This window comes from Beta vulgaris, chromosome 4 (genome assembly GCF_026745355.1).
Source record: "Beta vulgaris subsp. vulgaris cultivar EL10 chromosome 4, EL10.2, whole genome shotgun sequence".
Classification (NCBI taxonomy): domain Eukaryota; kingdom Viridiplantae; phylum Streptophyta; class Magnoliopsida; order Caryophyllales; family Amaranthaceae; genus Beta; species Beta vulgaris.
In genome coordinates this window covers 6,609,943-6,637,195 of record NC_079205.1, presented here as the reverse complement: position 1 = coordinate 6,637,195, position 27,253 = coordinate 6,609,943, and the positions used below count along the sequence as shown (strand labels likewise).

The window sequence follows — 27,253 nt, the reverse complement described above, 5'->3', positions numbered from 1 at the left end:
ATTCTTAAAACTTAGCCATATAAAGGCATAAATAAAATAACTTGCTTAAGGGTTAACCTTTGAAAAATAATAGTAGTTCAAAAACACTATTTTTTAAATATATAAACATGAATCTAAAGATGAAACTCCTTCTAAAATATTTGAATATAAATTCAAAGATCAAACTTTATAAATATGCTATACGAAAGACATAATTCTAAGTTCATAAATAAAATTTATAAACATACAAACATGTTCATATAAAAAGATGCATATCATAATAAAACTCATAAAAACATGTATTTCGATCCAAAATATTTTTCTAAAAAATGATACTACACTTGCAAAACAGTTATTAAAGATCTACAAATACACGCACCTTGAAAATTAATAACTACTAGGGAGAGAAAAGAAAGGTAGGCGGAGAGGGAGAGAGAGTTTAAACTTGAGAAAAGAGATGTATTTCTCAAATTTGGTGTGAAAAAATATGATGGGTGGAGACCCCTATTTATACTAGTTGGATAAATAGGATAAGAATAGGAATAAGAACTAAAAGATAGATTTTTGAGAAATGATAATTATTTTAGCTAGGATAAACTATCTTTTATGATAATATAGCTAGAATAGAGGAATATTCCATAAGATAAATAGTCTAGATGCTAATTAACCAAAAGATAAAACAACCAAAAGATAAAACAAACAAATTTAACCAAAAGATAAGTCAAACAAAATTAACCATTTTGGATGCAACTCACTGGCGTGAGTTTGCACCGAAATTGTTTACTTTAGATTTTTTTTTTTTTCTTTTGTAAATCCTTTTTGAAATGGTTTTTTAAAAATATTTTTAATATTTTGTTACCAAAGTACTTGGGTGTTAAAACTAGTAAACTTAGACCCAATATTTATTTGGGCTACAATTTATTTATAAATACTCAAAATCTTTTATAGAAGCCTTTTTTATAAATAACAAGCCTTTTTAGTAAATAAAACATTTTTAAAAACTAAAAATTTTCTAAAAATATAAATAATAACTTACTAAAAATACGGAGTATTACAGCTAATCTCTTGCCCTTGTTCAATTTAAGCACTAAAAATAACATTTTGGTTGGTAATGGTCACCGTATTTCTGTACAGACAATTTCCAAATTCTCCCACCCCACTTATTCTTCGTGATGTACTAATATCCTCTCAAATAATCAAAAACCTAATATCAGTTTGAAAATTCACCACTGACAATTCTATGCTATTGAATTTGATCCTTTTGGTTTTTCGGTGAAAGACCTTCGGGGGGTATCATAACGAGATGTGAGAGTTCGGGAGAGCTGTATCCAGTTGTCCAGACTCAATCCACTCGGTCCAAGTATCTTGCCACCTCTCTTGTTGTAGTTTCACCAGATATATGGCACAGATGTCTAGGACATCCAGGAGCTCCAGTGATTAATTTATTTCAATCTAAAAATATCATTCGATGTGATAAGGAATTTATTTCCCCCGTTTGCATTGCATGTCAATTAGGATAACATAACAGACTTCCTTTTCATGATTCTACCAATAATACTTCTCTGATTTTGATATTATTCATGCTAATATGTGGACCTCTTAGGTTTGTAGTTGTTTGCGTCATAAATATTATCTCGTATTATTGGATGATTCTATGCATGCATTTTGTGCTGACTATTCCTCTCAAATACAAATATCAGGCTTTCCCATCATTTATTGATTTCCGATATGTTGCAACTCAATTCGAACGTCAACTAAAATCTTTCAAATGTGATCATGGTCGAGAATTTGATAATGACCACCCCTGTAAGCTTCAATGTGTTTAATTTGGGATGGTTTTTCATTTTCCTTGTCCACACACTTCCTCATAAAGTGGCAAACAAGAACGCATGATTCTGGTCCACTGGCTGGACCAAAAGATTCTGGATTTGGATTGGACCGGACCGAAAATCCCAAATCTTAAATTGTCAGTGTAGAACTGTTGGCGTGCCAACTTTCCCTTGCCACTGGTCAACAAGAAAAATTAGTTGGCATTACCATTGGTCATTCGGGTGTTAGAATCCCATTTCTTACATTTCTAGATGATACTATGATTTTTTTCTAAAGCATCGGAAGCTAGCTGTGTTATGACTAGATCAATTTTAGATAAATATTGCTCTCAGTCAGGTCAATTAGTGAACTATCATAAATCCTTTTTCCAGGTGACGGCTAATATTTCGAACATGCAAAGAGAAATTTTGTTGGCATATTGCGAATGCTTGAGACCCAGGATCTTGGAAAGTACCTTGGTTGTTCGATTAATGTCATCAACTAGTTACCAAAATGGAAAGCAAACTCGCTTTCTCAAACTGGAAGAATGATTTTAATTCAGTCCCACTTGGCTACCAAAGCCAATTATCAGATGCAATGCTTCTATCTGCCAAAATCAATTCTAAATTCTTTAGATAAAACATATAATTTTTTTCTGGAATAAGGACCCATCCAATGCTTTCTCCAATCTTATTGGGTGGGATAGGATTTGCAGACCTGAATCTTTTGGGGTTTGGGCTTAAGAAAGGCGACAGCTAATAACATAATGCAATTAAATCTCCTTTAGAAACTTCTCAAAGACAATAGTAGTGGGTGAAACTGGTTCGTAAGAAATATTTCAAGAATGAATCTTTGTTGTCCCATAAAGTACCTACTTTAGCTTCCTAGCAGTGGAATAATCTTATGCGTCTGCGGAGCATTTTTGGCCAAGGGTGAAGGTGGCAGATTGGGAATGGGATGGATATTCGTTTCTGGGAAGATAATTGGTTGTTTCAGTACCCTCCTAAATCTCTAGTTCAACCACCCCCAACTTCCCTTTCCCTTAAGATTAGTGAGCTTATTCTGCCTTGTAGGACTTGGGATAGAGCTAAACTAGCCAGCTTCCTCCCTCCCCAAATGGTGGAGAAAGCTTGCTCTTTGTTCATTCCCTCACATCCACAACATGACTCGCTTGTGAGGGGGCTTACAACGGATGGGGGATACTCGGTGAAATCGGGTGCTTGTTTAGATCAAGGCTTGATCAATGAGAATGTTGTTCCAGTCGACTATGCTTGGATTTGGAAGCTCAATCTCCCCCTAAAGCTTAAGAACTTTCTTTGAAAAGTATGTAATGATGGTCTTCCCTCCAAAGAGCGGGAGGGTAGCCATATCATTTTGCCTCTGGAAAGGCATTTTTGTAACTAGCACTCGAAAACTACTAATTATTTATGCTTCTGTTGTCCTTTCATGGTAGACACCTTTGCTAAATTGTATCATGACTATTCCTGGCCTGCCGCTCCTATGCTGTCTCATTTGCATGATAACTCATTTAGTCAGGTTCTCAAATTCTGCCACTCTCTCGTGCCAATAGCAAACTTTAATTTGTTTGCTATTGGGTGGTGGTTTATCTGGTATTTTAGAAATCAAGTTGTTTTCAATTAAGCTTCCACCTCTCATACAGTTGCAGCAACTGTTATTTTTTATTTGAATGAAAACTGGTTACAGACAAGTTCCGAGGTGCATAACTGTTTGCCTAGTTCTAATAGTCCATCCCCCAAAATTGTTAAGTTGCCTCGTATAGGAAACTCTGTAATCTGGTCTCCTCCGCCCCCTGGGTTTCAAAATGAATTTTGAGGGTTCCAAACTTAAGTGTGGTAAAGCGTCTTGTGGTTTCATTATTCGTGATGAGCAAGGGGTGGTGCTTATAGCTGGCGCAATGGCTCTTGGTTATTCAACTTCGATCCTTCAAGCGGAGGCTTGGGGCCTTAGAGAAGGCGTTAGGGCTTCCCTAGCAAAAGGATATAAAAAATATAATCATCGAGGGGGATAACCTTGCGGTTAGCAATTCTCTGAAGAATTTTTGGCGTATTCCTTGGGAAGTGGCTAATATTATTTTTTATATAGGTTCAGAGCTTTAGGAATTTTCAAGTTGTCCACATCTTCAGGGATGCCAACAGAGCGGCGAATTTCATAAATCGAGGGCATCTTAATTCTTCGCTTGTTTATTATTTTCCTCCTTTTCATGTTGGTTTCTCTCTTATCATCCGCAAGGATGTTTTAGGCTGGCCTTCAAATTAAAGGAGTCTGCTTAAGGTTTCCTTTCCTTATAAAAAAAACAAAAAACGAAATTGTATAGTTTACTACTTGCAAAATTTATTCTTGTAGAAGACGGTCTAGGAAAAAAAAAAAAAGGTCATGCAACAGGGGAACGTGACCGTTTGCCATGAATTAGTTGGTCATGACTACCTGCTACGGTCGATCTTCTATATCGCCTATCCAGGTACATGCTATCAAATTCCACGACTATGTTGTGCCCATATTGAAGACGTTTTTCGAGCCCACCATCTCCAGAGCAATGATATTCCCATACTGGGTATGGGCCAATACCAAAGCATTTATGTAATTTTATGACAAAAGTAATATTAAAAAATTATAAATTTTTTGTTTTTCATATTTTTTTTGGGGGGGGGGGGGGCTTGTTAGTTGAAATCTTATATCATATCCTAACAACATCTTATCATATCAGTTAGCTATTAAATCATATCGGGGTTACATCTAATGATATCAAGTACATGGTATGGAAAAAGTTTTCCCATACCGGATATGGGAGTATACTTTCTCCAATCTCCACAAACCAAATAGAAAAGACACTAAGGCATGCTCATTTTAGCTTAAATTCAACAAATTTAAATTTATTTCAACAAAATTAATTTTAATTTAGCAAAAAAGAAATCAATACCAAATTGAGTTCAACAAAATTAATTTTAATTTAGCAAAAAAGAAATCAATACCAAATTGAGCTCAACAAAATTAACTATCTTTAGTTCAGTATAGCAAAATTAATTTCAATTTTGTTCTATTAAGCAAAATTAATGTAAGTTTAATTAAGCAAAATTAATTTTAATTCAGTTTATCATGTTTAGCTCAAAAAAACATACAAAGTCTAAGAATCAAATTACAGAAATTTTGTAAAAAAAATTGTTATAATACGAGCTATAAATTATTATGATTTTGCTGTCAAAAAAAAAATCAATATGATTTTGTCTCGATAAGACGACATTAAAATCATTGGGAATAAAATAAACGGTAGGTAGCAATTAGTGATCTTTGTTACGTTATCCACAATACTTAATTTATTCTCTCTTAGCCTGTTATGGCTTAAAGCATGTGCATTTGTAATCCATGATACTTAAAGTTTCATTGTCTCTTAGCCTGTTATGGCTTAAAGCATGTGCATTTGTAATCCATGATACTTAAAAGTTTCATTGTCTCTTAGCCTGTTAAAGCATGTGCATTTGTAATTTCTAATATTAAAATTAATAAAGTTTAGGCTTCAACATCTTGGTACACCAAACAGTCTCAACTAAAATATATAGTCATAACACTCGAAAGTACAAACCCGAGTGCAGTTCGTACCATAAATGAGGTGGGTGATTGAAGTCCTCACCGACGACGGGAGAATCTTAATTTTTTTTATTATTTTCCTCTTTTTTCACCCTAATTTTTGTATTTAAACAAATAAAAAGGCACGTGCCTTCATTTTCTGCTTCCCCCCTCTTTGTTATGCGTCAAAATGTGTTATTTTCTTTAGTAGAAATTAGGGTTAATTGATCCGATGGACCTAATATCACAAATATAAGTTTATTTGTTTGTATGGAAGAAGAGCTAGCACCAAAAGGCATTAACTGATCCGGTTTGGGGATAGAACAAGAGTAATGGTCTTTAACCTGAATCAATCAACTTTCCCTAGGAGCTCCACTCCTATCAACTGTTATCCATCTACGGATCAGTTAAATCCATTTTGATCGGATCAGCTGAGTTTTTTTACATTAGTGAAAACAAATTACCATTATATTGCAATTTTTTCTGAACAAGATGTAGAAACAAAGTAATAATACTACTTAGTTCTTATCATATACTTCCTCCGTTTTTTTATAAGTGACACATAGAGAAAGTGGGGGAATATCAAGGAATTTAGAGAGAGAAAGTTGGGACCACTTGTTCAACCAATCAATTAATTTGAGTATTGGATAAAATAGGTAGCTGAAACAATTAAATGATGACAAAGATGTAATAAATGAGATTTTTTTTTTACTATTTTGAGCTACGTGGCCACTTATTGTGACAATTTCTTAAAAAACGGAGGAAGTATGATTTATCTCAATAAAACCGTAAACATTGATATTTTACTTTATTAGTCATCGTTCTAATATTCTTTGAAGCAAAATCATCTATTATATCTTCATGATCAATTACTCTGAAAACATTATTTTCAATTGAATGGAGTGATATGAGAGAAAATGAAGATGAATGGTGTCTTCATTGTTTCCAAAAAGTATAGGAAATAATTGGATTATCTTTTAATTTATACCTTTGATACGAAAAAAAATCAGTGTATCATTGTTGTTTAACAACAATTATTATCTCTTATTCTCTTATGTCCTGAATCATGTGCATGTGTATCCCTTAATTTAGAAACTATCGTGTACAGTGGAATGCATACGTCTGAATTATTGCACCACTTATTACATTACTTTATAATGTGCTTTGTTAAATCAATCTACATTTCATGGGTTTTCTCTTTCTTCTTTCTTTTGTATAATTTTTTCGAAGTACACCTCATGCTCTTCTGTATACAAAATGTAGTGACCATTTTCAGATTAAACATAACCAAAAGTGCAATATTTGATAGAATTTGTGACAGGCGCATGTGGAAGATTAATGGATCAATTGTAATTTATGAATTTTCATTTATTGGAATAATATGTTACAAATTTGGGGAAGATACATATAATATGTGATATGCAAGGTTTCAGAACTCTTGCTTATGAATGTGGGAGAAAGTACATAATATGATTTCACAGTCCACACTCCTACATACAATGCTAACACATATTTATAGGAGTGGTATATCTTAATCTTCAATATTCTACACTAATCTCATAAAATCTAATAATATCTAATGCTAGATTATTCTAGATTTTTCATTCCTAGATTTTTCTATAATATGCTTTAATTACAATAGATATTTGTTTAGATAACTTTAGAATTCATCTTGATTATTAAATTATATTTTTCTAGATACTTTTTCTAACAATATTCGTGTCGGGTGTATCGTAGTGGTTAAAGGTAACACATCAAAGTTTAGTAGAATTGTTGGCCCAAAAAGTTAAAGATTGTTTTAAACTATTCTACAGCAGAAAGTTCTGCATAATAATTTAATAAATTACCAACACCTCATTTAGATGAGAGGTAATGGAAAGAGAAGGGAGGGAAAGAAAAGGAAGGATAGGGGAAAGGTGGAAGGAGGGATCCATTTTTCCTCGAGGAAGTGTTGGTGTGGTGAGAGGTTAAAATGGCCTCTCATAGAAAATATTAAAGTAAGAGTTTTAGGTATTAAAACAAGAGTTATTTAGAGGTATCAAAGTTCGAGAGAGCAAAATTTTGTTATTATTTGATATCAAAGCTCAAAGTTATTTGGAGGTACTAAAGTAAGAGTTACTTTGTATTATTGATACCAAAGCTCAAAATGTTTTTTTCTAAGCAAGTGAGAGTATTATATATATAAACCACCATTTTACAACCAAAACCCATCAAAGGAGAGACAACCCAACTAGGTTGGACCCCCTCACCCTTAGACAGGCACTAAGCACATGACTACTGCAAATGCTTATATATCAGACTTACAGACTAAGGAACCATTTCTCATCTTTCCTAGTGATCTTTTTAGGTAATACAACCCTCACTCTAGCTTTCACTATACTAATCACTTGCTTACAAACATTATCAATATTAGGAGCACATTGTTCCCAATATACTTTATTTCTACTCTGTCATATCATATAACCCATAGCAGCAACCCCAGCTAGGAAGACATACTTCTGGAATTTAGTTCTCCTATTGTTTTGTATCATTCTGAGTAGATGTTGTAAATCATCTATTTGTGCCGAGCATTTCATCCATCCCTTGAAATAACTTAAACAAGCTAAGCTGAAGGGACACTTAAAGGAGATATTTTGATGATCTTCTTTATGTTGAGCACACAATAGATATGAATCAGTATTGCTTACACCAAGTACAGCCAATATTGTTGTTGTCTGTAGTTGACCCTGTATAGCCAACCAGATGATGAATCTATGTTTAGGTAGATTCATCCTATTCCATACTATTTTATCCCAGTGAATTTTTTCTTGTTCTTCCGCCAAAGTGTCACACACTTTCTTCACTTAATAGTGCATCATAGTTCTGAATTCTGCTTGTGAGAAGGTTTGTTTCAACTGCTCTTTAACCTGGCAAAGTTTCCTCCAGTACCAACTTGAGCTTGCTTTAGGAGTATAGTCCCACCAATCTGCTCCTTTAAGATACACTGAATGTACCCATTTGAGCCACACACTATATTGCTTAATAGATATAGCCCACACATAACTACCAAGACATGCTACATTCCATTTAAACACATCTTTAAAGCCCAGTCCTCCTGCAGTCTTAGGTGTGCATACTCTTTCCCAGGTAATGTTCCCAGATTTAAGAGTGAAGTATTGTCCACTCCATAGAAATGATCTACATATTTGTGTGATCTTTTTCAGTACCTGTTGAGGTAGGATAAATACCTAAGCCCATTATTGATGTATACTCATTAATACTGAATTGAGTAACTGAGCCCTGGCAGTATAGGATAAATTTCTAGAGCTCCATACTCTAATCTCGATTGTCATCTTTTCTATCAGCACTTCACATTGTGTTATATTTATTCTCTTGGCACATATTGATAACTTTGGGTACTTAAATGGCAATTGTTAATGAGTGAATCAAGAGACATCCACAATTCTGTGTTGCTCTCTACTACTCATTCCACATGTATAAATGGCAGACTTAGAAATATTTGCTTGCAATCTCGTAGTCACAAAAAATAGCTTGAAGGCTCTCAACATGAGATAAGTATATGCGTAATCACCTTTACAACACATAACCAAATCATCAGCAAAGCACATATGTGTGAGCTTGATCTCCTTACATCTGGGATGGTATTGAAATTCATCTATCTCTCCCATTTTTGTCAATATTCTAGATAGATATTCCATACACAATACAAAGAGTAGGGGTAAATGGGGTCCCCTGCCTCAAACCTCTAGTGGAACTGAAAAAACCTTCCATCACCCATTAATCACCAAGGAAAATTTAGGTTTTTTTACATAACCAACACTCTAAATTGTAAAGGGAACCATATTGCCTCAAGCATTTCTCCTAGAAACTCCCATTTAACAGTGTCATATGCCTTTTGCAAATCAATTTTTAGTAAACACCCTGGTTGTGTCTGTTTCCTACCATAGTGTTTTACCAAATCTTGGATCACCATTATGTTATGGATTATGCATCTACCATGGACAAAACCCCTCTGATTTTTCATAATTAAGTCAGGATGGACTAATCTTTAGTATGTTACAAATGACCTTAGTAATACATTTATATAATGTATTACAACATGAAATAGGTCGAAATTCTGTAACATTTTTAGGACATTTTAACTAGGGAATCAATGTGATTACAGTTGTATTTACCTCCTTCAAGATTCTGCCACTCTAAAGAGAATCTAGTACAGCAGCAATAATATCATCACCAGTGACAGACCAAGCATCCATGTAGAAGTATGTCCCATATCCATCTGTACCTGGTGCCTTGGACCCTGGAATAGAAAATAGTGCCTACTTAATCTCATCCATAGTGTATGGAGCGCTTAAATTACCCTATGATCATCTGTAATTACAGGCCCCTTCTGAACCAGTTGTTGCATCACTGGTATCCTATTTGCAACATTTCCACCAAGCAACTTCTAATAATATGATAAGAAAGCATGAGAGACTGATCCTGGGTTGTCACACCAGGCTTCATTCTCATCATATATACTGTATATCTGATTCCGTAGCTTCCTGGATCTAATACTCCGATGGAACAAGGATGTATTTTCATCTCCATCCTTGATCCAACTAGACTTTGCTTTCTGTGAGAGAAACTCTACATCATTAAGCTTGGTGTTTTATTCTATAATTCTGAGTGGCCTCTAGTTCTTCTTCAATGTACTCCAAGTTCCTAGGATTTTCATGCATTCTTTGTTGAGCCTTCATCATGGTATTATATACCTGGACATCGGCTGCATGAATATTTGAATAGCCTTCTTTGTTCAATCTTCTCAAATCTATTTTGATGTTTTTCAGCTTCTTCAGAACTTGAAACATCTTGGTCCCTTGGATCTCTACCCTCCAATTCATTCTGAATATCTCCATAAACTTAGGAGAAGTCCTTCACATGGTGAAGTGCTTGAATGACTTTTCCCCCCTAATAACTGGATGTATTGTCAGCATAACAGGTGTGTGATCAAACTCTCCTTCATTCTGAAAGGAGGCTTCTGCAGAAGGGTAAGCATCTAACCGTGATTGGTTTGCAACCATTGTGTCAAGCTTAGAGAATACTTTATGTGCACCTTCTTGTTTATTATTCCATGTGTAGAAGTTACCAGATGAGTTAATGTCCTGTAGTTCACAGTATATCATGCAAGTTATGATATCTTCCATTTCAGCATCTCTAACTGGTGCCCCAATTCCTTCTCCAGTGCTCATAACACAATTAAAATCCCCACATAGTATCCATAGATCAGTTGTCATGAGCATTCTCAACTCCTCCCATTTTTATTATTAAACGCGAGCAGTAGATTAAATTACCAAGTTCCTAAAGTTTACAACCTCACTCAACCATGGTCATCAGCTACCATGGCTGGCGAGGATACAGAGAAGTTTCGAAGATCTTGTAACATAATTGTATTACAAACCGGGGAAGGGATAGGGAAAATTTGTAAAGAATTATATGATGTCCACCCTCTTGCAAATTTTGCTGAAGCATCAGCAATCCTATTTGTCTTTCTACCTTCATGCCGCAACTTGAATCCTACGGTTTCTTGGAGCAACTCCCTACAAACAAGAACAATATTGCAATTATTACTTCTAATTTGCCTGCTGTTTTCTATCTCCTCAATGGCATTCTTACAATCTGAGACGACATAAGCCAACTCCCAATTTTTTTCCTTCGCCTACTCTAGGCTCATGTGAATTGCGCGAATCTCGGCTTCATGAAGCATCAATACAATGCTTACTCATTGCAATACCACCAATCCAGGCGCCCAAGTAATTCCTGCAAACAGCCGCTAAACATGACTCTTTTGTTTTATACAAGAAAGAGCTATCCACATTTATTTTCATAGAGTTAGGGGGAGGAGGTTGCCATAATAAGAGGTCTAAGGACATGGAGGAATTTTCGTTAGGAGGGGCAGGCATTCCGTAGGGATGTAATGAGACCATATTTGCGAGGGAGGGAGAGGCTGGGTGAGGGGGCCGAGAGAGAAGAGTTTGAGCTGGAATGGGGGTGTCGGGAGCTTTACCCACCTTAGGTTGGCTCCTTCAATAGAACCATTCGATGGCGGCCCAACTAGAATTTTTTATAGAGGAGGATTTCGGACATTCTTCCTATTAAAGACCCAAGCATTTCTTCTAAGCCAAATCGCCCATATTGTAAAGGTAAAACCGGCATTTGAAGGGATTATCGAGTGACTTACACCTGTGTTATCATTGTGATCCTTAGTGTACTTAATGTTTAGCCACTCATTAAAATTATTATTATTGATCACCTTAAAGCTAACATTCCTCCAGATTTCCGAGGCTCTATGACACTTTCTAAGGATATGGTCCATGTTTTCTTCAGTGTCCGGAAAAAAGGGGCAACTATTAGGGTGCGTATTTATTTGATATTTAATGTTCCCATTAGTAGGCATTCTGTTCCACTTAATTTGCCACATAAATAGGTGATGCTTTGGGAGACCTGATCCCTTCCAAATCCACTCCCAAGAGTCCTTGTTTTTTGAGGGAGTAAGAAAACCCATGGCTTTTTTTGAGCTAAAATTTCCTAAGTGAGTCCACAGAGAGAAGGTGTTATCTGGTTTATTAAAAAACCTTACCGATCTGATTCTATCCTTAATCTCCTGTGTTAGAGCGAGGAATGGAGGAGATGTGAGAGATATCAATTGATTTTAAAATCTCAACTTTCAAAATGGGACCAAGTTTTTTCTCTTTCATAACTTCAGCCTTTTTTCTCTTTCATTGAATTCGTATATGAAGGTAACATAGAAGCCCCTATTTCCATTTACAAGTTTCAAAAAGCAATGAATGAATTGATCTGAACATTTACAAATGTTCAAATGAAAGCTTGTGGGGTTTTCAAGCTATCAGAATTCTTCCTCTATCAATCATGGATGAGTTGGATGTAAAATACCATCCATTAAACATTCTTTGATATAAAATTCCAAGGTTTTGTGCTTTAACCTTGGTCTCTAAGAGGCCAACAACACCTACTGCACTTGAGTGAATGTAATTCTTCACCTCCAACTGCTTTCTAGTGCTATTTATACCTCTTACATTCCAGCAAAGGTTTCCATCCATTCAAGTTGGGAGGTTCTCCCCCTCCCTTATATATATCATCCTTCTTCTCACCTTCTCTACTTACTTGTCTTCCTTCTTCTGCTATGAGAGCTTGGAAGTGGTTATGTGTGCTTGTGGAAACTCTTACAGAACTTCTCACTCTAATGGGTTTCAAGGCTTTTTGAAATCCATCAGGATCCATTTCCACCTGATTCACATTCTCTGCATTCACTTGATGTGCCTCTACTGGCCTGGTGCTTCTACTATGATGGGGACATCCTGTTTAGCTCTCCACACTTGTTTGACTTGCTTCTTTTTACACTCATTTGCTCCATGTCCAAATCTTTTACAATGCGTACGATACAAAGGTGTCCATTCAAATGTCACAGGAACTCAGTGAACTCTCCTTTCTCATTCCAGAACTGGACTGCTTCAAGGATTTTATGATCAATCTCAATCTCAATTAACATATGAGCATATTGTAAATTTTCACGATTTCTGGTTGCTTCATCTCGCTTGATTAGATCACCAATCTGAGCAGCAACTTATGCAAAGACTTATCTCCTCAATATTTCAGATTCAGTTTGAGCTGGACCCAAGCTGGTACTGTTTTGAGATCATCCTTCTCAAAATCCATGTCAGAATTCCATTGTTTCCTGATCAATGGTTTCCTATCAAAGAAATAATGTCCATTTACAACAAGATCCTTGGCATCCATTGCCTTAAACCGCACTAGAAACATTCCCCTCTTTACCACAGCTACCTTATCAACACCATGATTCCTCCATATCCTCCTAAAATATCCTTCCATTACTTGAATGGGTGGATTTGCACCTAACACATAGCAGATTAAGGAAGAATTCAAGTAATCTATTTCATCCTGTATATCTTCCATTTCTATAGTCACTAATTCAACTTGAACATTGTTTGGTTCATTTATTCCACTCAGTTTCTCATTCTCTATATCAATCATTTCAACATTTACATCCTGATCAATATTAAGATCATCATCAAATTGCTGCAAGATGGGTACAATATTACCTTCCTCAGTTGCCTTTCCACGAACAACTGGTGTTCTATTCACTTCTGCACTCCTATGAATGTATTGAAGCCACCCATTGAAGGTATGACGAATTTCAGACTGTTGTCTCAACTCCTGCACTGAAGATTCAGGCGTCATAGGTTGTCCAATCCCTAAACCAAAGTCCAGTGGCTCGATTCCTAATACTTCATCAATTGACTTCGTTTGCAAAGCCTGCGAGGCTTATGATGGACTTGTTGCTTTAACTTTCTCAGTATCTTTACCATTTTTACTTCCTTGAGCATTTTCACTTGATTTCCTTGCCATAGTAACAATACAAAATGTATTGAGAAGAAATTGCAGAAGAAAATGTCAAGTTTACTGTTCCATTCAATTCCTAGAGAGAAGATAAAGATTCTCTCTCTAGAATATTCATAGAATATATATTCAAAGCTCAAAGTTAATACTAAAATAAGTATAATTGGTATCAAAGTAAGTGTAATTGGTACCAAAATTCAAATTTGATACCAAATTTCACTAAAACTTGGGCCAAAGTAAGAGTTATTATGGTATTTATACCAATTTTACGAAACTTTTGGTATAAGTTGTCGTACCAAAGATCATGATCAATTTTTTGTCTTTTTGCACGAATTATAAAAAATACCCCTATGAGAGGTCATTTTGACCTCTCACGATGAGAAGCCTATCCAAACTCTTTTCCCTCCATCTTTGATGATTACATATTTACATTCCATTTTAGATAGAAAAGACTTGGAGAGAAATTGAAACTCCACTTTTTCCTTCCCTTTGTTTCCCCTTTTCTTCCTTTCTTTTTCATGTTGCTATCCAAACAAGTAAAACTATTAAAATACATATCGTACATTTTAATAGAATACATTTTTTTATTGTAATTACTTTGTTTTATTGGAAAATATTGAATCATATTCTAAACCAATGAATGTATATGTAAATTGACTTGATATCTTGAAACCATTAAAGTAACATGCAATTTATTAATAGGAAAATAACAAGGGCTGTTGATAAAAAGATATTACCTTGTCAGGAAAAGATATTCCCATTTTTCATTTTCATGTTTGTGAATGTAGCTTTTGCATCGCAAATATCTTTAGTAGCATGATTATAAATATGATAAAAGTTTAACTTTCATAATATATATTCAATGAAATAATTATATATTTTTTTTTTTGATATATTAGAAGTAAGGTTTAAGATTCTCTTTACTTGTGTAAATTAATTAGTATAAAAAATAATTACAAATGGGAACATCTTTTTGGATGGAGGGAGTATATAAAGGAGACAAGACATTATGACCCTATTCTATTGGGTACATTGTCAATTTAGTTAAGTTCAATTCAGTTCACCTACTTTCCTTTCACTTTTTTTCACTTAAGTTTAGTTCAGCCCAAAGGGACAAGACCTAAGTAATCACTAGGAATTAATAGCATCAATCCATGAAAATTTTTGTCTCAATGTATATGTATATATATATATATATATATATATATATATATATATATATATATAGTTTTGGCTTTACCAATAAATAATTCTATGCATAATGATTTTTAGAAAATGTAACAAATCGAATTGGAACAACTACAATACACTACGAGAGTATAACTTGTTGTGATTTAGAACCAAGTGCTAAATACTTTGTGTAATCAACAATAATTAATCAAGAAGAAGCATGAAATTGAAAGAGTTGAAAGATCAACAATAACCTGGGATCGACTCGCCAATATCTTTCAAGATAATGGTGAAATGTGTTATATTTATCTTGAAAACGAGTTTACGAATTTATTTGTTGAGAAATTCCCTGAGGTCACTTAATACTATGGACCGTGTGGGTCGGGCCAGCAAAAAGCCCGGTCCAGCCCAGCTCGAACCGTGAAATTGGTGGGTGGGTCGTGGGCCAGATTTTTTGCCCCAGCCCACTAAAGCCCACTACTAAAACCGCCCAGTCCGGACCATGAAACCGGTCCAACCCGACCCATGAACCAGACAAGCCCAATCCAAGTAAATATTGAACCAAATTGTGAATATTTTAATCAAATTGTATATATTCTAATCAAATTGCATATATTATAATTCAATCAAATTTTAAAATAAAGAAATTATTCATTAATATTAATATTTGTATATGTTTTTAATTCATTTTAAAGATTTTATGTAACAATAATGAATAATTTCAATGATTAAATAATTTTGAAAAAAAATTCTCATGCCGGCCCATCAGCCCGGTCCAGCCCACCACCCACGAACCGTGAAAACCGGTAACAAACCGGTGTGGGCCAAGATTTTTCAGCCCGCAAACTAGCCCACCCAACCCATGAATTTCACGGTCCGGTCCTGGGCCGTGAAATCTTAGCCCAGCCCACTACGGCCCACGATCAGGCCCGCCCAGCCCGCACCAGTGGCCGTCACTACTAACAGAATTTCAAAGACTTGAAAGATCAACTATCTGACGTTGGTCAAACGGTATCCAAAAGAGCTTTAATTTTATGTCTTTGTTCCAGTTTACTAGATTTGGATTATGATGGTATTGCTCATCAAATTACTCAAATTCAGCCTCTACCTTGCTTTGAGGATGCACGTGCTTCCAAGGATGCTATCGGTCACGCGCTTCTTGCACATAGTTCCAACAACACCACAACACCATCCTCCTCCTCGTCCCAACCATCACAACAAAGTTAGAGCAGAGGTGGTGGTTGTGGTCGTGGAAACCATGGCAAAGGGGTTAAGGGATGCGGGAAAGGTCGCAGTGCAAAACAACAGCAGCAGCAGGGTACCCAGCCTTCCCAGTCTACTGCCCGAATGCTCCAACAATCCCAAATGCCTCACAAACCCAACTGTGAGTTGCATTTTAACTATAGACTGCTCAGATTGTTTAGGCCCAACCCCCAACACATTTTACCACCCAGCAGAGTCATCCTCCTCGGTCCAATCAACCCAGTAGAGCCCACGTCCCTCAGCATGCCTATGCTACTAGTTATAGCCCATCGATGACTCCTACAGAATGAGCCTCGTCCTTCTCTATGATGACTCTTCCAAATGCGGACGATCATTGGTATTTGGACTCGGGTTCAACCTCCCATATGATGAACAACTGAGCTAATCTCTTGCCCTTGTTCAATTTAAGCACTAAAAATAACATTTTGGTTGGTAATGGTCACCGTATTCCTGTACAGACAATTTCCAAATTCTCCCACCCCACTTATTCTTCGTGATGTACTAATATCCTCTCAAATAATCAAAAACCTAATATCAGTTTGAAAATTCACCACTGACAATTCTATGCTATTGAATTTGATCCTTTTGGTTTTTCGGTGAAAGACCTTCGGGGGAGTATCATAACGAGATGTGAGAGTTCGGGAGAGCTGTATCCAGTTGTCCAGACTCAATCCACTCGGTCCAAGTATCTTGCCACCTCTCTTGTTGTAGTTTCACCAGATATATGGCACAGATGTCTAAGACATCCAGGAGCTCCAGTGATTAATTTATTTCAATCTAAAAATATCATTCGATGTGATAAGGAATTTATTTCCCCCGTTTGCATTGCATGTCAATTAGGATAACATAACAGACTTCCTTTTCATGATTCTACCAATAATACTTCTCTGATTTTGATATTATTCATGCTAATATGTGGACCTCTTAGGTTCGTAGTTGTTTGTGTCATAAATATTATCTCGTATTATTGGATGATTCTATGCATGCATTTTGTGCTGACTATTCCTCTCAAATACAAATATCAGGCTTTCCCATCATTTATTGATTTCCGATATGTTGCAACTCAATTCGAACGTCAAATAAAATCTTTCAAATGTGATCATGGTCGAGAATTTGATAATGACCACCCCTGTAAGCTTCAATGTGTTTAATTTGGGATGGTTTTTCATTTTCCTTGTCCACACACTTCCTCATAAAGTGGCAAACAAGAACGCATGATTCTGGTCCACTGGCTGGACCAAAAGATTCTGGATTTGGATTGGACCGGACCGAAAATCCCAAATCTTAAATTGTCATCGACCAGAGACAAGATCCATTCTGGTCGGTTTCGATCCAAATTTTGGTCCTAGTTCAAAATTGCGCACCTTTAGTTACATAGTGTATTCTTTAATAGTTGATGGGTACTTGATGAATAATCCTTAAACAAAATATAGAGTCACTACATCAACACTATAGAAGCAATAATACAGTATTGTTTTTTCAACCAAAATGAGTTGTAAGGCAACTCTATGCAAATTATATTAATTAAATTTAATAAACAAGTGTTATACTTTTTTCGTCTCAAAAAATATTCTCATTTCTCCTTTTTCATGTTTGTCAATAATGCATTTTTGGTATCATTTGTATCTTCAATTTCAAATTTATAAAAATTGAAAAAGTTTCATTTTCATAGTCTTAGAGATCAATCAAACAAGCCTCACATGGCTTAATTTTTTCTCTTGACTTTTTGAACTAAATAAGAAGAAAACAATCGGGGTAAGTATTGTGATGGATTGTGGAGGAATTGAACTAATTTTTGCTTAATTTTTGCTTTTAGATGGTGGAGTCCATTTTCACTAAGCAATTGTAATGGATTTTGGAGGAATTGAACTTAATAAGAAGAAAACAATCGGGGTAAGTATTTAATTTTATTTTTTAGAGTCTAAAAATATTGAGAAACATGCTCTTAGAGTGTATCTCTTAACGTTTTGAGCATTGTACTTTGTCTCTGTTTGGCAAGGTGAAAATTAACTGAAACTGATAAGATAAAGCTGAACTAATAAGGTAGCTGAGTAGCTTAACTGTTTGGCTAAATTAGTTGCTTAAGTTGATAAATTATTTTGGCAAAATTAGTTATCAAAATTTAAAAAGATTTTTCAAAATTGCAGCCACCTGATTTTGAAAGGGTAAAATTTTAACTTATAATTTAAGTCATTTTAACCACCTAAAATTTTATTGTAGTTACTTTCTAAATACTACTAATCATTTTGACACCTAAAATATATATTAGCACATAATCATCTAAGATAACTAAAATACTTACCGATAAATAGCCTTTATCGATGGGTATGGCATTTAAACTATGCAACGTCTCTTCAACATCACGGTCGTGCTCATCATTCATCAATAGCTTACCATTAATAGTTTTTTTAATTGACTATTAATAGTTATTAATAATTCTAATTACGATATATTATGATATTTCTTAAGGCCTAGAATGCCATAAGCACAATCAAAGTTAAAACTTCAAATTGGAAGAAAATTTGATTGACCATTAAGAAGGAAAGTAAAATAGGCGATAAGGGTACGCAATAAGTAGTATTACATTATAACTTTAAGGAAATGAAATTGGTAGCCGGTATGAAGGTATGGCTAGCAACTTCTTGGTTCTTGGCATTGTGAATCCAAATCTCTCGGTCATGTCCATTTCTTCAGGTACCACACCATCAGGAAGCTCCCAATTAAAACAATGCACCATTTGAGCTAATACTATTTTAACCGTTGCAAGTCCTAATTGCATGCCAGGGCACCCTCTTCTTCCAGCACCAAATGGAATCAACATAAAATCTGGTCCCCGAATATGTATATCACTGTTTATAAATCTTTCAGGGAAAAACTCTTCAGAATTTTTCGACCATAACTTAGTATCTCGTGCAATTGCCCAGTAATTGATCATAATTCGTGTGTTTTTACGTATCGTAAACCCATTAACAACAACATCTTCTAGGCACTCACGAGGTAGTAGTAATGGCACTGTAGGGTACAGTCTAAACGTTTCTTTAACCACCATGTCTAAATAAGGTAAATTTGGTAGGTCTGATTCTTTTACCATTCTATTTTTAGTAACAATGGCATCTAATTCTTCTTGCAAAAGGTTCATCACTCTTGGGTGACTTAAAAGTGCTGAAAGTGCCCATACAAGGGTGTGTGACGACGTATCGATTCCTGCTGTGAATAAATCTAACATGATCGCTTTAACATTGTCACGACCAAAGGAATCTAAGAAAAATTCGTTATTGGGATTGCTCATTATAGAAAGCAGATTACTAAGAACATCTTTCTTTTGTGCAATATCCTCTTTCAGATGATCTTCAATAATTTTATCAAATATTTCATCTACCCTCTTAGTTAAATTCTTCATCTTACGAGTCAGTCCCTGCAATGAGGTTATAAAACTGTTATAATGGAGCCACGCACCCAACTATAAAAAGCAATTTACCTAAATACCAAAATCGAAAGGGACATAAGAACACTTAGTTTTTTTTTATTATAAAAATCACTAGTTGTTGTGCTACTTTAATTTATGTGTTTAAGTTAATCAAACAATTTCACAATTTTCATTTCTTCTCATGTTAATAGTAAATATCACCACCATTTGAGATTGTGGAGTCAAATCAGTTATTGACTTTTTTTGAGCAAAGTCGGGCGTACATCAGGTACTAGTTTTTCTGAGCAAAACCACATTCACATCAAATTATACCCGTCTCTTGGCACAAGGAACCGAACCTTATCTCATTGTACAAGGAAGAACCAATATACCTTATCCCACGGTATAAGGAGAATCAACAAGCCTTGTCTCGTGACATACATAGAGTCGAATTACCAATTTAGCCAGATCAGAAAGCTTCTACTAATCGCATGAACCCCTCAAAAACAGTAAAAGTGCCTCAAACACATTTTAATAATGTCCCGTTCATAAGCCGCTATAAGGTAGCACTCAACTAATTGACAAGTGTAAACAATGATGGAATTAATGGATTGGAGTTGGAGTTTTTTTTTTTTTCTATTTCTTTTCCTCTCTTTCTTTTACTTTAAAAATGGAATGCTACTCTAGGATGAAGACAAATTGACTTTGTTAGAATTTACAACTCTAGATGATCCAAACACGGTGGGGTAGGAAGAAGAAACCCAAACAATAAAAAGTTAAGCGGAATTATCGGAATTATGTTATGATACCTCGCGGGCGGACAATACAAAATTAATACCCACGGGAACGAGAAGGAAAATATGTGTTTTAGCCCTCAAGATTAGTCAAGAATTGTAAAGCTTTGACAACACGTTAAGTTTAGGATAGGGAGAATATAATAAGAGTTTATATTACATTGATGTGTCTAATATTTTCCTAAGATAATAATATATGCTAAAGATATTATTATATCTTTATTGTACTCTAATATTTCTAATAAAAGTTGCATGTATTAAGTATTGTAGCCTTCTGGTGGGACATTAAATTTTTAATGAGATTAAGCACTATGATTTATATCAGGACAACAACTCAAACTTCATTATATTTGGTTATCTACATTGATATGAAGATTGCAAACAAGACAACTTAAATTGATATCTACCTAGATATCAAAAGTGAAAAGTCTTAGGTCATCACAGCTCACCAAATTTGTAGGGCCACAAGTATTTTAAGCACACGATGGGTTTAATGGGGCCAGTCAGATTTTCATCATTTACGCAAATTAAATTTTGTTAATTTAGACATAATCGGGACTAAATTCAATTAGGCAAAACTTAATGATTGCCCTCAAAGCATTAGATAAAATAATTAAAAATGGAAATATAAAATGAATTTAAAAATTACTCACACTGATTGAGGTGTAATTTTGACATGCATTTTAAGATTTATATCATTTTAAGAAATATATTTAGTGCTTATCTAACGTCCAGGTTCCTTTAAAAAATAACGCCCAGAGAGGTTTGTGAGCAAGATCTAATTAAGAGTACATGAATGTACCTGTAGATCGAGAGGCGCAAGAAAAGGAAGAAAGTCACCTAAGTTGAAGGTACCACCCACATTCACAACTTCTTCCATAAGCTCTTTCAAGTCACCCCTCATATTCTGATCCTCCACCTCATTATTCTTCCCAAGCAACATCTTAAACATGATTTCTTCTATCAACTCCCCAACTTTCTTACTCAAATCCACCACCTCACGCGACTCCGCCGCCCTCTTCAACCACCTAATAACCCCCTCAATCTCTCTTTTCCTCAACCCTTGAGATTCTACAACTTTGGTGGTTGTAAATACGTGCAAAGTACTTATCCTCCTCGCTCGTCGCCAGTAATCTCCATAAGGGGTGAGTCCAAAGCCCTTCGTTCCATACCACATGTAGAAAGTGGCTAAAGTTGGTGCACGACTGCAGAAAATGAGGTCATGTTGCTTAAGAATTAGCTCGGCCGCTTCGGGGGAGGAGATGATGGTGGTGGGAAGGATGCCCAAGCGAAGGTGCATGATTGGGCCATACTTCTTGGCTAGTTTTGCTAGACTTCGGTGTGGGAGTGTACTCAACATATGGAGGTTTCCGATGATTGGGAGTGGCAAGGGTCCCGGAGGTAGTTTGGTTGTCTTATTAGGGTAGTCATGGAAAAACGACCATAACAATAGCAGGAGGATGAAGATGAGGAGACCTATTGTTAGGAATGGCATTTTCTTGGGTGGTTTTTGAAGTAGGGAAGCTGGTGCTTTATATATATAGCCACTAGCCCACTACACTAGGGATTACAAATTTACAATTAGCAGGTGATGTTTGATACCATCCCTAAGTGCATACCCAATATCATTTGTTAAATGCCGCCCTGTTTTTTTCTACTAACATCTTGTATTTTTCTATAAAAATACAAGGATCTTTCCTTCTCTTTTCCCTCCATTCCCAATTCCTTCACTCATTCCCTTTCCATCCCCCTCCATTCCTCCTCACCTCTTCCAGTCCCTTTCATCTTTCACTCTCTCTCTCTCTCTCATTACTTCCATTTCCTCCATTGAAGGACTACGAGATTTAAAAAAATTCGACAAGTTCACATGTTCCAACAACTTCAAGTTTTTTTTTACCATCTCGTTACATTACGGGAAAATGCTAATGTAATTAAAAAAATTGGAATAAAACTGGTAGAATGTCTTAGAATTGAAGGACTACGATACATGGGGTTTAGTGTAATCATTTTTTTTTTCAATCTCTATTTTGGTTGATTTTATTTAGCTTTATTAGAACATATCAGAATAGAGAAAAAATTATTAGAAAGTGACTTGAAAATGCCAAAAAAGTACCTAAGCGCCTATTTTCGGCGCCCAACCACAGGATCAGGCGCCTATTTTAGGCGCCTGACCACGGGTTCGGGTGCCTATTTTAGGCGCCTGTTCCTGTGGTTGGGCGCCTAAAATAGGCACATGTACATGTGGTTGGGCGCCTATTTTAGGCGCATGTACCTGTGGTTGGGCGCCTATTTTAGGCGCCTGTACCTGTGGTTGGGCACCTATTTTAGGCGCCTGACCACAGGTTCGGGAGCCTATTACAGGCGCCTTACCACTTTTTCAGCATTTTCAATTTTCATCATTTTCAATTTTCAAATTAAAAAAGTTGCACGTATTGTAAACTAAAAGGTTGTCAGAGAAGTTGTCGGAGGAGTGGTGGTTGTTGATGTCATTTCAACCTCCTGCAATATGTGATGAGAGAGAGTGACCAGAAACTTGGCCGAAAAAGAGGACTGAGAAGTCCTTGGATGATAAGATAATGTGAGGAAGTATGAGAGTGGGAGAGTGAGGATGTATGAGAGTGGGAGAGTGAGAGAGAGAGTGAGGAAATGTATATGTATGAATACATAAGAAGTATATATACATGATGTTAGTATGAAAAAATAGGATCGCATTTAGCAAAACCCATAGTTAAATTATGTGTTTTTCTATGTTTTTTAAACTAGAAGAACCTTGAGTTTATGTGTGCTTAAAGTACCAAAAAAAAACATGACATGAGGTCCTAAATAGGGGGGGGGGGGTAAGTTAAGGTCCTGAAAGATTAAAAAAAAAACTTTAAAAGGTGAGTCGTCAAATACTTTTTTTTTTCGTTTTAAATGCAACAATTTTACACTATTCAGATACCTCACTTTGGCCATATTTTTCTACTTATATATAAAAACAAAAATGATCATATAAGATAGCGTTGAATTTATCAAAATGAATATTTTCATAATATCAACTTTTTATAACTTTTACAAATACATAATTCGAGATAATGATTATAACTTTAGTGAAAATTTTAAAACGTTTTACTTATTCAGAAACGGGGTTTAGTATTAATAGTACATGTTTAACTCCTTTTTCTTTGAGAGACAACTCCTTCACTAAGAACGCTCTAGAGAGAGAATAGGAAGAGAGAGAAGCTCTAAAGATGGGGTTTACGAACCCCCGACCACCGGAACCACCCAATCCGCCCATCCCTCCTCTGCTCTTCTCTAGTCTTCAACCACCCATGGCTCCCAACGTTACGGCATCCATCGGCGCCGCTGTTTTTCGCACAACTCAAGTGGAGAAGATGATGTTCTACCTTCCCCAGCCACCTACCCAGAAAAGATGCCATAGCCGACACCTTCGAATTACCCACCACCGACGAAGGGATTGGTTTTCAATCCAGGTAAGTATTCTATCTCCTTTACTAATTTCATTAATCTTGAGTAAGTATAATTTTGCAACAATCTCACTGAATTACAAAGAAATCAGGCCTAAATTCCAATTGCTCTCTGTTATGATAAATTCCTTTTGGGGGTTGTCTTTTTTCAATATATATGGCAGTGTATATGATCGTTACTCATGGATTTCGCCTCACTATATCAGCCACCTATGATGGTTTTGTCAAAATTATTTATTGACCACGTATTTGTATGGAATTCAATTTGACAATGTTGTACTACTTGTATTTGAGACCTGCTATACTAAATGCTGCTGCATTCTTTGCAATTGTATATATCAGATCACCTCACAAGAATTAGTGACTTATATAAACCTTTTGTTAGAATTGTATGTCATGAACTCCACAATAAATATATTTTACATTGGTCGGAATGTATTTTCTTAGAGTGGGTTACTGTAATGAAAAAACATGATCGGTTCTTCTATCTGGAAATATTGACACAATTAAGCCCTGTGATCTTTTATCCTAGTGTTTATATACACCTGCGATGCTACAACATCATTTCTATGTACACCGCTCGGTCGGTGAAATTACTGAAGGCTATGGTTACATGGTACAGGAGCTTGGTTTATCTTTCAATGAGTCAGATCATCACTTGCCAAGACACTTCAATTTGGGTGTGCGTTTGGATAAATATATTGCCATGGTTAAGCAATATAACACTTATTGCAATGATATATACTATTAGATTATCGCCCTATGAGTATGTGACCAGTGATTGGTTAATTTTTGTCTTGCAATTACTGAGATGTATACTTCATTTCATGCCATGCCATAGTATAAAGATTGCTCCCTCTTTGCAAATATATAAGCATGGTTGTAATTATATTAATTGCCACAAATCTGTAAATCAATACCACTTTGCTACTATTGTGCTCGACTTTTGGGACTGGCATATAGCCTTGCCCAGCATCATTCGATGCCTGCCTAGACACTTGGTGTCTCTGAAATATTATATGCTCAATCACTATGAAAATTACGGTTGGAGGCAATACAAAGTATTTAGATGGATCATACATTATCACACTATACAACTGATATATGACTTCCAAATGCACCATAAGTTTATTATCAATCTCTCATGTATTTGCCATGATGCTGACACCAGGCGTACGGCCTCTGTCGACAATCGAATAATAAGTTAACTATATGACAACCATGAAAATTCTTAGTTGGAATATTCAAGGTGCTAAAAAACAAAATGCATTTAGTGAAGTGAGATACTTTTTCTCACTCGAAAATACAAACCGGATATTGTAATCATACTTGAAACCATGAGCTCAAAAGTAAATCGGCAAAAAATGATTACCACCCTGGGCTTTGATGATATACTCATTATAGATCCGAGTGGACATAGTGGTGGAATATGGGTACTATGGAAAAACGACACTTATTCTATAACGCCGCAAACACCATCGTCCCGTTTGGCTCACTTTATAGTTCAAGAAAAATGCTCGTCTTTTGCTTTTTGGTTTACTGGTATATATGCTCCTGCTCAAAACATGGATAAAGCTGCATTTTGGACAGACGTAACTGAATTTTTCTCTAGTATTCACCTTCCATGGTGCCTTATTGGAGATTTTAATGAACTCTTGCAAATTAGTGACAAAAGAGGGGGGATTCGTGCTACCCATTCACGTTGTCAAATTCTTTCAGACTTCATGTTCTCTTGTCAGGCACAAGATGTATGCAGCCATTCAAATGTCTTTTCTTGGAGAAAAAAACATAATGACCAATATATATACGAAAAACTTGATCGTTGTTTAGTCTCTCCCCAATGGGCATCAAAATATCAAAACTCATTTCTCCATTATGATGCTTACACTTGCTCTGATCATGCACCTATAATATTAACTACAAATCAAGAAAGACAATATAAGCCAGTACGATTTCGATTTCAGAATGCATGGACGAATGATCCCAATACAAGAAAAATTATTTGCAAATATTGGTACCAACAACATTCACGTTCGCATTTCTATAATATCACCCAAAAACTTCAGTTTATAAAACAAGAATTGAAACTATGGGCAAGGAAAAATTTTGGACATGTACAACAGAAACTGGATCAGAATCATAATAGATTCGTAAATGTCCAACAACAATTACTCCAGTTTCCTAGCAATCCTCATATCGAACGGCACTTGGGACAATTAGTTCGTCAACGAGAACGACTTCTAACATTCACCCAAAAATTTTGGGGGAAGTATTCTCGAAAACAATGGTTGACAAAAGGAGATCGCAACTCTGCATTTTTTCACTCCAAGATTACTGCTAAATTCAAACGTCAACGCATTTTGTGTATTAAAAATCATTTGAATCAATGGGTTGATTCCCCGACTGAAATACAATATGCTTTTTTATCAGAATTTCAAGAACGTTTTAAATCTGCCCACCGATGTCAGCGGCATGTAACCACGCCTTGCATCTCCCCTATAGTCTCCGATACAGATAATTCACATTTAGTAGCTTCTATTTCAGACAAAGAAATTAGAGACGCTATCTTTAGCATTGATCCCTCAAAATCCCCAGGATCAGATGGTTATGGGTCTAAATTCTTCCAACAATATTGGGATATTGTGGGTCCTGACATTTGCAAAGCCATACATGATTTTTTCAATCACGGTCACCTTTTGCGTAGTGTTAATCATACATTGATCACTTTGATACCGAAAACAACTAATCCTGAAAAGCCAAATCAATTCAGACCTATCAGCTTATGTACCACATTATATAAAATTATCTCAAAAATCTTGGTAGAACGCCTTCGGCCAATTCTGGTTAAAATTATTAGCCCGTTTCAAAATGCCTTTACTCCTGGAAGGCTTATACATGATAATGTACTTATTGTTCAAGAGATCCTGAATATCTTTAACAAATCAAAAAGTAGAAAGGGATGGTTTGCCCTGAAATTAGATATGGAAAAAGCATATGACCGTATCGAATGGGATTTTTTAGCCCATGCTCTTAAAAGTTATGGTTTTCACCAACAATGGATCAAATGGATCATGCAATGCATCTCGACTGTTTCCTACTCACTCGTCATCAATCAAGACACAACTTCTGTCTTTCACCCCTCTCGAGGCCTTCGCCAGGGTGACCCTTTATCACCTTATCTTTTCACTTTATGTATGGATGTCCTTTGTCGACAACTGGATTTCGCAGCATAAAACTCAAAATCAGGAATTGGAATCAAACTTGCTCCACATGCTCAGATAATTCCAGGGCTATTCTTTGCTGATGACGGCTCATTATTTTGTAAAGCTAACCTAGATTCTGCTAACCGCCTCAAAAATATTCTA

At 35.7% G+C, this 27,253-nt stretch overlaps 2 protein-coding genes across 2 annotated transcripts; one reads left to right on the top strand and one right to left on the bottom strand.

Moving 5' to 3' along the window:
* Positions 1–18,731: 18,731 nt before the first annotated feature.
* LOC104907099 (cytochrome P450 CYP736A12-like) lies at positions 18,732–21,988 on the bottom strand. Its single transcript, XM_010695974.4, has 2 exons — positions 21,224–21,988; positions 18,732–19,636 (listed from the first exon to the last, which is right to left on the bottom strand). The coding sequence occupies exons 1-2, from the start codon at positions 21,914–21,916 to the stop codon at positions 18,815–18,817; spliced, it is 1,515 nt and encodes a 504-aa protein (XP_010694276.2). The 5' UTR covers positions 21,917–21,988; the 3' UTR covers positions 18,732–18,814.
* A 1,604-nt stretch (positions 21,989–23,592) lies between these two features.
* On the top strand, positions 23,593–24,821 carry LOC125496316 (uncharacterized). Its single transcript, XM_048641816.2, has 2 exons — positions 23,593–23,894; positions 24,421–24,821. Exons 1-2 carry the CDS (start codon positions 23,652–23,654, stop codon positions 24,637–24,639), a joined length of 462 nt encoding a protein of 153 aa, XP_048497773.1. The 5' UTR covers positions 23,593–23,651; the 3' UTR covers positions 24,640–24,821.
* The last annotated feature ends 2,432 nt before the right edge of the window (positions 24,822–27,253 follow it).